We start from the raw sequence: 13,949 nt of genomic DNA, 5'->3' as shown, positions 1-13,949 counted from the left end.
TGTGTGTTGCTTTACTTGAAGTGAATTTATACATTATATAAATATAAAGCCATTGATGCAATATTGAAGGGGTTGCCTGTTATCAAATATTACATTTATCTATAGATCAAGTGAACCCTAACCATTTTCCTATTGGAATTCTTTAAAGGGAATCTGTCAGTAGTATCGCCCCTCCAAAGCAATCTATATGGGCATGTAGGTCATAGAAAGCTAAATAAAATCATATCTTGATATCTGCAAACTGACGTCTTATTCCATAGAAATGTATGTTTTTCTTAATATGTAAATGAGCTCTTAAGATCTATGGTGTGGATACAGATCTGCATGAGAATCCACCTCCAGCGCTGATTATCAATGTAGGGGGGCATTACCAGTGCAAACCCAATAATGACTGACACTTAGCACTCAATCACACACTGCTCTGCAGTGAGATCAGAACGAAAACCGTACAGCATAAATGAACTTGTCTTAGGACAACTGCTACAAATGTTTGTAATATCATAGTGCAGGGCTGTGCCTGATAACTTACACAGTACATCAGAGTTGAACCTTGTCATTGCAAACACATTTGTAGTGATGTCACCTCTGCTGTACTTCCCCCTTCCCCTACACTGGCTGCCTGTGAGATGGAAGCTGAAGCAATATTAGAGGAACCTGCTATGCTGTTGTGTTAGTACAACAGAAGTGTAGAGCTGTGTGTCAGCATGAGAGCAGTCATTACATATCACACTAGTAACACCCCTTTTCATTTAACCCCTTCATGACATGTACATGTACGTCATGTGTTGTGCCCCTGGGGCCTTTGGTGCGGGATCGCACATAGAGTCCGCATCTTTCCTGGCAGATGATGGCTGATTTAATCAGCCATCATGTGCCTTGAATAGCCACTGGTGGATCGGAGCTTCGCCTGCAGCTGTTAACCTGTTAAATCCCACTGTCAATCTCTGACAGATTTATGCTATCACGGGGCGCAAATTGGTTGCCATAACAGCCGGAGGTCTGCTTAAAACTTGCGTGCTTGTCATGTTTCTCCTGTGATAGCCAGCCTTCAGCTGGCATTCATAGGATATTGTGGTTTTAGCCATACATGTCAGTGCTGATACACTGCTATATTATAGCACAAGCGATCAGACTACTATTAAATACAGTAAAAAGTAAACAGATATGAAAAAAAATAAAAATTCAAGTTCACCTCCCTTTGCCCCATTAAAAAAAAACTATTTTTTTTTTAAACATACACATTTGATTTCGCTGCATTCGTAAAAGTCAGATCTATCAAAATAATAAGTAAATCCGATCGGTAAACTGTTAGAAGAAAAAAATCGAAACGTCAGAATTACGTTGTTTTTGTTCGCTGCAACATTGCAATAAGAGACTATCAAAATATCGTAGTGTACATGGTAGTAAAAACGGCAGCTCAGGGCACAAAAAATAAGCCATCACAAAGAATTAGAGCTCTAACCTTGAAAGCATTACTATACTTTTGTTATTTTGTTATCTGCGTAATTGTACTGACCTGGAGAATCATATTGCCATGTCAGTTTTACTGTATAGTGAACATGGTAAATAAAATAACCCAAAAATTGTGAAATTGCTTTTTTTTTTTTTTGCAATTGCAGCACACTTAATAGTAATAATAATTTTTTTATTTATATAGCGCCAACATATTCCGCAGCGCTTTACAATTCAGACAATTTACAGACATTATGGGCACTGTCCCCATTGGGGTTCACAATCTAGATTCCCTATCAGTATGTCTTTGAAGTGTGGGAGGAAACCGGAGGAAAGCCACACAAATACGGGGAGAACATACAAACTCCTTGCAGATGTTGTCCTTGGTGGGATTTGAACCCAGGACCCAGCGCTTCAAGTCTGCAGTGCTAACCACTGAGCCACTTGAAATTTTTCCCACCTTTCCAGTGATAAAATGAATGATGTCATTCAAAAGTACAACTTCTCGCAAAAAAAACAAGCCCTCATACAGCTATGTTGACTGAAAAATAAAGTTCTGGCCTTTGGAAAAAGGGGAGGAGAAATCGAAAGTGGAAAATTTGCCCTGGGTGAAGGAGTTAAAATAAGCTCAAGAGGCAGATTCTCATGCAGATCAGCGTCCTGCCCATAAAAAAAAACGTGGATGTCTGGATTTCTCTGGAATAAGACATCAGATTGCAGATATCAATGTATCATTATATTCCGCAAACTATGAGCTACATGCTCATATAAACAGCCTAAAAGGCTTGAGCCTACTAAGATTCCCTTTAAGGTAAAATATTTAAATATTGCTTTTACATTTTATTTGTTCCATTTCAGAACGTCCACCAAATATAAAGCTTGTGAATGTTCTGGAAAGAACAGTGGAACGCACCATATCAAGTTTGTCACAGTAATTATTAGATAAAGGAGTGTTAAAAAAAAAAAAAAGAAAACTCCATCTAACCCACAAATTTTTATTTTTTAATTAAAAGATAAACCCATTTATTTAATGCATGTTTCTACGTGACAGACGAGATCTTTCTTGCTACCGGATGTAAATTTGTCTAACAGTGATCTATAACTCATTAATGTGTATTTTATCCATTAAAGAACGTACAGAATTAGATTTAAATGTTCCCAGACTTCAAGTTTCACATCTGCAAATCCAACTGAGATGATTCTGGTCTTCCAGCAGGGTGCTGAACATCTTATTATACACACTCTTACAAAGGTTTCATTAGTCAGGTATGCAGAAGGATGTTCTCATGAAAGGAAAAATGCAGAAAATGATACATATGTTGGTTATGTACTTTCCTTAGTTTTTACAAAAATATTCCGATGGAAACTACATTTCTAATTACATTGAAAACCATTTTATTAACTAGCTATGTTTGGAACCGCTGACTTTTTTGTTGACTATTATTTAATTTAAAGCACCATTAATTCCATGGTGTGGTACAAGTGAAGAGTACATACATACATACATACATACACCATAATATATAATATACAAGTGCAGTAAAAAAAAAAACAACTAAGTGACAGATTAGTACAGTGGGGTAGAGGCCCCAACAACCACAGGCTTATAATTTACAGGGTATTGGAGAAGGAAAAAGTAGGTCGGGGAGGATCACATGTTGTGAGTGTCCCAACGTATTGTCCATATAGGTAATATAGAGAACGTTACTCACGGAGTCTCACTGTTAACATGCAAGCTTGCAATTGATGTCAAGATCTAGTCCCTTTTTTTTTTTTTCTTTGAGAAGTAGCCTTTGTTATAAACCTCTTTGAAAACCTCGTGTTTTTCAGGTTGACGACATTTTGGGTGAAGGCAGTGATGACAGCGATAGCGAGAAAAAGAAGTCTGTGAAAGTTAAAAAAACACCAAATACAACACAAAAGAGTACGGAGAAAATCCCAGAATCACGAAATGAATCGTCGTCTTCTAGTGAACAGAGCCTCTTAGATAGTGCAACACGGTGAGTACATAGTATAATATATATAGATTTCTATATAAATACCCATCCATATATATATATCCACCAACTGTGTTGTATGTTATATGCATTTACCGTCTGCATCAATTGTGCTTTATTTATTGAAATTTTGCCCTGGGCATGATTGCTACAACTCTGCTCACAGAGAAAATTCTGATTTTTTTTTTTTTTCACAATAATTTTTATTGAATTTTATCAAAATTTGAACACGAACTCGAACATGGTTCGTAAGGGAAAGGGGAAGGGAGAGGGAAAGGAAGGATGGGGAAGGAGGATAGTCAAGTGTATTAACACAGTTTATCCAAGATAAAACATATCAAAACAGAACAAAACAAGTAAAAAACAAATATATTTAACAATGACACAATGAAAAAAGCATATTAAACCTGTGTGAAAGAGATTTGGGAATGAAAGTTATGTGGTTTCTATGAGTTCCCCTTAATAAGGGAATTTTTTGGACCATAATGACCATTTTTTTAGGTTTCTTGTTGAGCCGTTTATGCTTGATGCAAACCTGAACTCATGATTTATGGAGTGAGATTCTACCTAAAAGTTCAAAGAAACAGGGAGGTTCTGGTTTATTCCAGTTGTATTCAATTGAATTTTTTATTACCAGACATATGTGAATAATGAGGTATCTAGTATGTGAGGTTAATGATTCCAACTCTAAAGATAAAAAAGCTTTCTGGGGTGTAAGGGCGATTTCTTGACTAGTCAGGCTGTTAATTAGTTTAGACGTCTGGGCCCAAATTCTTTTTATTTTGGGGCATTTCCAGAAAATGTGTATCAGATCACCGATTGGTCCACAGTTCCTCCAACAAAGAGGAGAATTGTTGGGGTCAATATGCGAGAGCCTTAAGGGGGTATAATACCAGCGTGAAAGAGTTTTATAGTATCCCTCATGAAGCGCCATGCAGATGTTAGAGGAGTATGATGAGCAGAGGGCGTTTTCCCACATTTCTAAAGTAAAAGATGTATTTAGGTCTGCTTCCCATTTTTTCATAAATGTGGTTTTATTTGAGAGTACATCTTTATTAAAGCAAGTATAGATCTACTTCAGGCTCCAGAAAATGTTATGGTTTGTATTGCAGAGTAGGTTTATGGAGGCTTCAGACAGCGATTTCTTGTTGGAAAGAAATAGCCTAATCAAGTCTTTAGTCATTGAGTAGTAGAAGAATTCATCCGATGCCGATTTGAATTTGGATTTTAGTTCTGCGAAGGGGATAAAGTTGCTACCATTAAAAATGTCCTTAATTTTGGTTATGCCTATGGAAGGCCAGTGAGAAGGAAACGGGTGGTTATAAAATGCTGCGATATGTGAAAGAGGGAAATTCAGTGAGTAATTTGAATTGTTTTTGTTTCTATTGAGAGTAGTGAATTTTCCCCATGCAAATAAGGCAGCTTGGAAGATAGGGTGGGATGGATTATAGTGGGATTTCTTGAAAAATTTGTTAAGGAGTAAATTTTGAGGGGGGAGGTTACCGTAAAGCAATGTCTCCAATTCTATCCATGCTGGAGGGTGTTTTTGGTAAAACCAGTATTGACTTTGTTTTATTATATTAGCTAAGTAGTATGAGTTCACGTTAATTAGTCCTATGCCGCCATTAGTTTTGCTTTTATATAGCAAAGCTGTCGGGGTCCTCGCTTTTTTACCACTCCAAATGATTGAATTGATAAGGTATTGCAATTTGGTTAAATATGAGGAGGGAATGATTAAGGGAAAGTTTCTCAGCACATATAAGATTTTAGGTAGAACAAATGTTTTTAGGATTAGTGACTTGCCTAACCACGATAAGTCGTAGTAATGTGTGTCTTTATTTATTGTTTCTATAATTGAATCCATATTTTTGGAGATGATTGAGTTTATATTTTTTGTGATGATGATTCCTAGGTATATGAATTCCTCCTCTTTCCAATCGTAATTAAAGTCTTTTTTGATCTTATTTATTATATTGTTGCTTAAGTTGAGTTGAATTATTTTTGATTTATTGCTGTTTATGTTAAAGTACGAAATTTCCGAGAATTTTCCCAGGGTATTTGATACCTCTTTGATGGAGCTGAGAGGATCAGCTAATGTTAGTAAGATATCATCTGCAAACAAATTAATTTTAAATTCACGGGAGCCTGCTTGTATGCCTTTTATATTTTGGTTTTCCCTAATTTTTTGTGCGAGGGGTTCAACTGCCAAAACAAACAAAGGTGATAGGGGGCATCCCTGCCTGGTTCCATTAGTTATTTTTATTGGGCTAGAGAGGTGGTTATTGGCTTAAATTTTGGCCGAGGGGTTTGAGTACAGCGCTAAAATGGAAGACAAGATTTTATCATTGAAGCCAAATTTCGTAAGGGCAAGTTTTAAATAAAGCCAATTGAGACGGTCAAAACGCTTTTTCGGCGTCTAGTGTCAGAAGTATTGAAGGGATTTTTGAGGAGTTCAATAATTTGATGATATTAATGAGGCATCTAGTTCCATCTGTAGACTGTCTTTTTTCGACAAAGCCGATTTGATCGCTATTTATTAAGGTAGGTAATATAGATTTTAATCTATTTGCCAGCACTTTGGCGTATAATTTAACATCGGTATTTATGAGGGAGATAGGCCTGAAGTTTTTGACGTCCTCCAAGTTACTTTTAGATTTAGGAACTAGTATGATTGTGGTTTCCAGCATTTCGGCTGGGAATGAACCCTGGGACGCTGCCTTATTGAATACTTGGGTAAGGTGTGGGGTTAGAAAAGGTTCGAAAGTTTTAAAGTATTCATTGGTAAAACCATCGGGGCCTGGGGACTTATGTGGTTTTAGTTGTGATATTGCATCGGATATCTCTTTTCCTGTAAAAGGGGATGATAAGAGTTCTAAATCTTGGTTGTTGGCTTGGGGTAATTTAATTGAGGAAAGAAATTTGTCGATTAAGTCTGTATTGGGCTTCGGTACAGAATCATCTGTATTAATGTTATATAATTTATAGTAGTATTTCTCAAAAGTGGAGAGAATCTCTTTGGGGTGGTGTTTAAGTGTGCCATCCTCCGTTAGAACTTTATCAATTCTATTATGTATCCTCTTTTTCTTGATGCGGTTCATCATAAATTTTGTCGGTTTATTTAGGGAGGCATATACTTTAAATTTTGAGTTCTTAACTAAAGAATCAAAGGGGGCGAATATTTCTTTTTTGAGTTCTACTCTTAAGTTGTTGATTTCTTGGCCAATTTTTTGAGAGGGTGGGTTAGTGTTTGTCTGAATTTCTTCTTCAGATCTAATTTGGGATTGGAGTTCTGTAATCTTTGCCCTGTTTTTCTTTTTGATGGAGGATGACGGTTTCATCAATGTCCCTCTGAGGACTGCTTTATGAGCATTCCAGTATGTGAATGGGCTGATGTTTTCGTCTTCGTTTTCTATGAAGTATTGTTTTATATTTTCCTCAACTATAGCTCTGTACTCTGGTGAACAGAGGAGGGTAGGGTTGCATTTCCAGAGGAAATTATTTGTGAGGGATGGGCCTAGCCTAATTTCGCCCAACAAAGGGGAGTGGTCAGAAATACTTTTTGGTAGAATTGAGATTTTTTCAATTTTTGAGATAGAAAAGACATCAGTTAGTATAAGATCAATTCTGGACGCTGTCTAGTGGGCGTCTGAAAAGAACGTGTACTCTTTTGAAGTGGTGTTGATACACCTAAAAGAATCAAACAGCTCGTTCTTTGCTAGCCACGGGTTTAGGGAAGCAGATAGACATCTTTTGGGAGATGAGGAATCCATACGGCTGTCAGGAACCATGTTGAAATCACCTAGTATAATTAGATCTCCCTTTCTAATATTAGAAGTCTTTTTCATTACCTTATTAAGGAAACTAATTTGTCCTTTGTTGGGGGCATAGACATTTACAATTGTACAAATTTCGTTGTTGATTCTACAAACAAGGATATGATATCTACCATTTGGATCAGTAACCTTTTCTTCAAATTTAAAGGGGATGGTGTTTTTGATTATTGTGGCAACCCTGGTCTTCTTTTTATCTTTGTTTGTTGACTCAAAAATATTTGTGAATTTTTTATGGCCGAATTTGGGATGATTAGATTCAGAGAACTTTGTCTCTTGCAGACAGATAATGTCGGCTTTTTGGGAGTTTATTTCCTTCCAGAGGGTGAATCTTTTATTTGGGCTGTTTAGCCCCTTAACATTGTATGATGATATTTTAATACTAATACTGAAGTACGCGTGTATCAAGTTGGTAAAGGTGGGTAAAGTTTGAGAGTTGGAATCAGGTAGTGTGTAAAAGTTATTTAGATGACTACACAGGTGAACTATTATATTTGTGTCATGAAATGTGTGAACAAATCACAATGCGAAGACAAATCAAATAAGAACAACAATACAACTTTTAAAACGTTCGTGAGAATCAAAATGAATATTTGTACTTCACGACTCCTAGACAAACCTCCAGGGAATACCTACTAGTCCGTAGGGTTTTTTTCCGGGGAAAAAGTTTGTGAAATTGTCCGATGCAGAGCAACCAAGTTGCTAAAAGAGAAAATCCCATTTTGAAGAAGTCCAGTTAGGATTGCATACAAATAGTATATGAAACTTAACAAAATACATATTAAATATATGGTGAAAAAGTTATATAGTTATAACATGACGTTGGGTCCTTCAAGAACAGGGAAGGAAAAGGCATCTTTAATGGAAAAAGTAAAAGATAAGCCGGGAGTTCAGCGATTATCCCTCCGGGGGAGAGGAGGATCTTTAAATGAGGAATCGACCTTCAGAGAGGCTACAAATTTGCGTCCTTCCTCTGGGGAGAAAAGAACGATGGTTTTCCCTTTGTGGAAAACTAGTAGTTTTAGTGGGAATCCCCATCTGTATGGCACTCCCGATTCTCTCAGGTAGGTCGTGGTGTCTCTGAAAGACTTTCTAGCTTCTATTTCCTTGGACAGGTCTGTGTAAATCTTTAAGTCATTATATGGTTCAGGAAAGTTTTTTTCTACCTTGATGAAGTTTTGTATTTTTTCTTTTGTTTGGTAAAAGTGGATTCGAAGAATTGTATCCCTTGGGGTGTCCGCTGAAACTGAGTTGGGACGAAGTAGCCTGTGAATCCTGTCAATGGTGAGTTCTTGGTTTGATAATGAGGGCAGAGCTTTTTTGAACACTGATTTAGCGTAGTCGGAGAGACCATGTGGTGGGACCGACTCCGGGATACCGCGTATTTTGAGGTTGTTTCTGCGGTTACGATCTTCTAAGTCCGCCAGTTTTGCTCTGAGCTTGTTGATTTCTGCCTGGGTGTTAAACTGATCATTTATTGTTTTTTCAGATTTGGCTTCAACTAAAGTAAGTCTTTTTTCGTAGTCCTCCAGCCTCTTATTAAAGACTTGGAAAGTGGAGTTTATGGCTTTAGTTTGTTTGTCCAAAGTAATTTTCGTTGATAACTTTGGCTAACTCCAGCATGTAGGTTTCAGTGTTGTTTGAGGGTGGAGGAAACTCTTTGAAGGTGCAAGAATTATGAGAAGCTTTGTTAGAAGTCTTGTGTCCGTGTTCTGTTTTCTGTTTTGTTTTTTTCAGGGCTAAGGTTTGGGGATGAATCTCTGAAGTCAGAGTCTGAGTCAAATTCAATATGCTCCTGAGAGACTGTGCCCTTGTGACCCTAACTTTCTGGTTTCGCTCTCTTATGAGAGACGGATGTATCCATTCCCTCGAAATTCAGTTTATTGGCTGTGGTTGAAAGAGGGTGATCCTTGTCTGGATCTATTGGTGGGGGCAAGCTTGAGGGAGGGGGGTTTTGGGATGAAGCTTGTGATGCTTCTTGTTGGTAATTTTTTCTTGAGGTTGATTTTTCGTCTCTTTTGAGGGGAGATCTGGACTTGAGAGGGCTTACCAGGCTTGGAGAAACTTCCAAGGGATTGCAATATGTGTGGTATTGAGGATTTTTCTCATTTGAATTTTTGGACTTGCTTGTCGAGGTAGAAGTTTTGCTTCCTGTGGAGACATTTTTCTTAGTGGAACTCATGGTTGTCAATGTCGGCTAGGGCGTGCTTTAATAAATTTCCAGTCAGGATTTGGTTGAGACTTCAGTGGTATTGAATAGCGGTGCCAAGATTGAAGGGGTCGCAACTGTGTCATAAAGTTTATGCTAGAGATTCTGTACGCAGTTGTGCTCTGTGTTCAGAGGTGATAGCAGACGGATGTATTACTGCAGGTGCAAGAAGGGGCGCTGTTGCGTTCTGCGGTTCCAATCTGTGTCGCAGGACGCAGTTAGGCTTTGCACTTACTGCTTTAACGATCAGGTGTGACACTGAGTGTTTGGGAGGGTGCAGCTGCGACCCGCAGATGCGATATGTTACAGGACGCAGTTGAGGTTTGCGATCGCAGAGGCCAGCAATCAGATGTAACACTGTAAGTGCTTGGGAGGACGCAGTTGCGATCCACAGATGGTATGTGTCACAGGACGCAGTTGAGGTCTGCAATTGTAGTGGCCCGCGATTAGGTGTAACACTGTAAGTGCTTGCGAGGACGCAGTTGCGATGTGTCACAGGACGCAGTAGAGATTTGCTTGCACCACAGTCAGCACTCGGGTATGACTCTTTATGCAATTTTGAAGACGCAACTGCGACGCTGGGTGGGGGCGGAGCGATGTCGCGGATCAAATCTGCGACGCCGGTCGGTGTTACCGGACGGTAATCCCCCCGCACAGTTCACTGCTAACTGGTGGTTCCCACGTACACCGGGTATGGCGGGACGGGTCGGGGGGGGACAGTACTAGCCTGTGGTAGTCTCCGCTATTCCGTCGTCCGCGCCGCTCCCTCCGCTTAATCCTCGCTGTCCTCTCCTCAGTGGTGCTGGAGCTTCACCTCCGGACTTCACTGTGTGGAGCTGCGACCCTCCTTTTCGGGATCCAGGGGTCTCACGTGGGATGAGGGTCTGTGGTGGGGCGCTGCTTAGTAATGGCGCCTGTGAAGATGTCACCTTCCTTCTTCTCCCTTGGGGACTTGAGCTGTACTTCCTGTGGAAAATGCAGCTGCCTGCTTCAGAAGTATATAACTTCTTCAATTTTCTGTTGATTTTCATGGGGAAGGTCTCAAAATACTCCTGAGACTGTCCCCAAGCGAATTCTGTAGGAGCTTTAGGGATTTCTTCTTTCAAATCGCATTATAGTAGCATTGAATTGGTTGTCTGCATGGAGCTCAACTCTCCTGCTTCCTACATCAGTTGAGCCCAGGCCACGCCCCCTGAAAATTCAGATTTTTAAGCAAGGCAGAACTTAAAATTTTCTTATAAAGAATGTCCTCTTCTTGGAGGACTGAAGGCCACGCGCTGACTTTATTCACAATTTATTTAATTGCTGAACTATATTTTGGTCGATATGATTTGCATTTATGTATGAAAATATTGAAAATTTGAGTTTACAATTTTCAAACTTTGAATTTTTGTGTCCTTAAACCAGAGTTATGTCACACAATATAGCTAATAAATACATTTACCATTTGTCTACTTTACATCAGCATCATTTTTTAAACTTTTGTTTTTGTTGTGAAGTTTAGAAGGGTTAAAGTTTATCAGCAATTGTATGATTTTTCCAATAAAATTTACAAAACCTATTTTTTTAGGGGCTACATCTGATTTGAAGTGACTTTGAGGGGGCAAAGTGACACCATTTTAAAAACTGCATCCCTCAAAGTGCTCAAATCCACATTCAAGAAGTTTAGGTGCTTCACGGGAATTAAAGCAATGTGGAAAGAAAAAATGAAAATGTTACTTTTTCCCACAAAAATGTCGCTTTAGCCCCAAATTTTGCATTTTTGAAAGGGTAACAGAAGATAATGGGCCATACAATTTGTTGTGCAATTTCTCCGGAGTACGCCGATACCCCGTTATGTGGTGGAAAACTACTGGTTGGGCACTCGGAGGGGAAGGAGTGCCAATTGAATTCTGGAGCGCAGTTTTGACAGGAATAGATTGCTCATGCCTTGTCACATTTGAAGAGCCCCTGACATGCCAAAACAGAAACCCCTAGAAATTACCCCATTTGGGAAAGTACTCCTCTTAAGGAATTTATCTAGGGGTGTAGTGAGCATTTTTAACCTTCAGGCGATTCATAGAATTGTATAAAATTGGGCTGAGTCAATGAAAAATTACCATTTTTTCCACTAAAATGTTGCTTTGGCCCCAGGTTTTCAATTTTCAAAAGGGATAATAGGAGGCAATTAACAGTACAATTTGTTACGCAATTCCTCCTAAGTATGCAATACCCCAGATGTGGATGAAAAACTACTTTTGAGGCTCTGTGTAAAGCTCAGAAGGGAAGAAGTGCCATATTGGAGTTTAGATTTTGCTGGAGTGGTTTGAGGGTGCCATGTCACAATGGTAGAGCCCCTGAGGTACCAGAACAGCAGGACCTCTCCATAAGTGACCCCATTTTACAAACTACACCTCTCAATTAATCTAGGGATGCAGTGATCATATTGACACAAAGGTGTGTTACAGCATTTTATACCATTGGGCAGTGAAGAAAAAATAATTACATATTTACCACAAAATTTTTGCTTTAGCCCCAGATTTTACATGTTCACATTGGAAATGATTAAAAATGGCAGGAAAATTTGTCGCACAATTTCTGTTGAACGTGGAAATACCCCATATGTGGCTGTACAGTACCGCTTAGCCACACGGCGAAACTCTGAAGGGAAGGAGCACTATTGGAGAACAAATTTTCGTAGGATAGTTTGCAGACTCAATATACAGACCCCCTGAGTACCAGAAGAGCAGAATCCTCCCTAAAGTGACCCTATTTTGGAAATTACACCTCTCTAGGAATTTATCTACAGTTGTAGTGACAATTTTGACTCCATAGGTGTTTTCCAGAAGCAAGCAGCATTGGATGTGGGGGAGTAAAAATTGCAAATCTGCCGTTGTAGTGCCCAGTACGTTATGCCCAGCTCGTGCTTCAGGAGACATGGATCCCATAACTTAAGCAGGCTCTGATCGCTACAGAAATGCCAAATGTGAATGCTAACTGCGGTTTAGGCACACTGTGGCCGCAGGGCGGAGGCATTAGGATTTGGAAGTGCTGAATTCGCTAGATTTCTTTTGGTGGACGAGGAGCTATTTTGCTTTTAAAGAGCCTTTGTGCTTCCAGTAACGTAGAAGCCCCCTATATTTCCTTTTTCAAATGACTGACCAAAGTGGGGACTTGCATTTTTTATGGATTGAGTTGAAGCTTTAATTGGGAACATTTTACATAACATTTTGGATCTATCCTGTGCTCTATGCTGAGCACTTACATTGGGGTTTCCATCTAAATCTTTGAATGACATGATTCAGATGAAACCCCCTCAGGGATCCATTCACTATGAGGCAGCAGAGTTACTCTGGACTCCGTGTGGCCTTTGTTCAGTGGTGTCCTCTTCACAGGTGCATAAAACTGTGGGCGACTGCACTTTTATGCACAAAAGACTAACACCGTCGGATGATACGTCAGGCGGTGTCCAGAGTGTCTTCATCTGCCTCTTTATAGGGAATCTTCTGTTGGGTGTTCTGTCTGAATCACGTTTTTCAGAGATTTACACAAACTCCGGTGTAAGCTCTCAGCGCAGAATGCAGGATAAATGTGAGCCGTGCCTTACTGTGATCTTAGGAGGCAGAATGAACAAATCAGTAATAGGTCAAGAATTTGTTTTATTTATTTTTAATGCCGTTCCTTGTGCGGAATAAGTGATTAGACAACTTTGTTCTGCGAGTTGGTGCAATTACTGCGATACCAAATTTATATAATTTTTTTTATGTTTGGCTGCTTGTAAAACAAATAAAAAGTTTGTGCATTGCCATATTCTGAGAGCTATAATTTTTCTATATTTCTGCTGACAGTCATATGAGGGCTTGTTTTCTGCGTGATAAGTTGGTGTTTTTATTGGTACAGTTTTCGGTCACCTAGCATTTTTTGATCACTTTCTATTTCAATTTTTGGGAGGCAGAATAAACAAGAACCAGCTTTTCATGCCGTTCTCAGTGTGGTAAAAGTAATAAGGCAGCTTTATTCTTCGGGTCAGTACGATTACAGCAATATCACAGTTATATAATATTTTTGTGTTTTGACTCTTACACAATAAAAAATTATTTTAGCTTCGCTATATTCTGAGTGTTATACCTTTTTTTTATTTCTCCACTGACTTTTTGCGGGACAAGATTGTTTTCAGCTATGCCCCGGCCTGCTCCCCACGTTTTAGGACCGTCCCCGGCCTGCTCCCCACGTTTTAGGACCGTCCCCGGCCTGCTCCCCACGTTTTAGGGCCGTCCCCGGCCTGCTCCCCACGTTTTAGGGCCGTCCCCGGCCTGCTCCCCACGTTTTAGGGCCGTCCCCGGCCTGCTCCCCACGTTTTAGGGCCGTCCCCGGCCTGCTCCCCACGTTTTAGGACCGTCCCCGGCCTGCTCCCCACGTTTTAGGGCCGTCCCCGGCCTGCTCCCCACGTTTTAGGGCCGTCCCCGGCCTGCTCCCCACGTT

At 39.7% G+C, this 13,949-nt stretch overlaps 1 protein-coding gene across 1 annotated transcript in view; it reads left to right on the top strand.

Moving 5' to 3' along the window:
• The window catches only part of CTDP1 (CTD phosphatase subunit 1), a 156,884-nt gene that overhangs the window by 112,808 nt on the left and 30,127 nt on the right, over window positions 1-13,949 (top strand). Inside the window, exon 12 of the mRNA XM_073678901.1 lies at window positions 3,283-3,452. Within this exon, the coding sequence (XP_073535002.1) occupies window positions 3,283-3,452 (170 nt within the window). The remainder of the gene's footprint in view (window positions 1-3,282; window positions 3,453-13,949) is intronic.

This window comes from Phyllobates terribilis, unplaced genomic scaffold (assembly GCF_046119375.1).
Source record: "Phyllobates terribilis strain yellow unplaced genomic scaffold, ASM4611937v1 Scaffold_4__5_contigs__length_816908805, whole genome shotgun sequence".
Classification (NCBI taxonomy): Eukaryota; Metazoa; Chordata; class Amphibia; order Anura; family Dendrobatidae; genus Phyllobates; species Phyllobates terribilis.
Note: the sequence above shows the minus strand (reverse complement) of the source record. Positions and strands in the feature narration are given on the sequence as shown.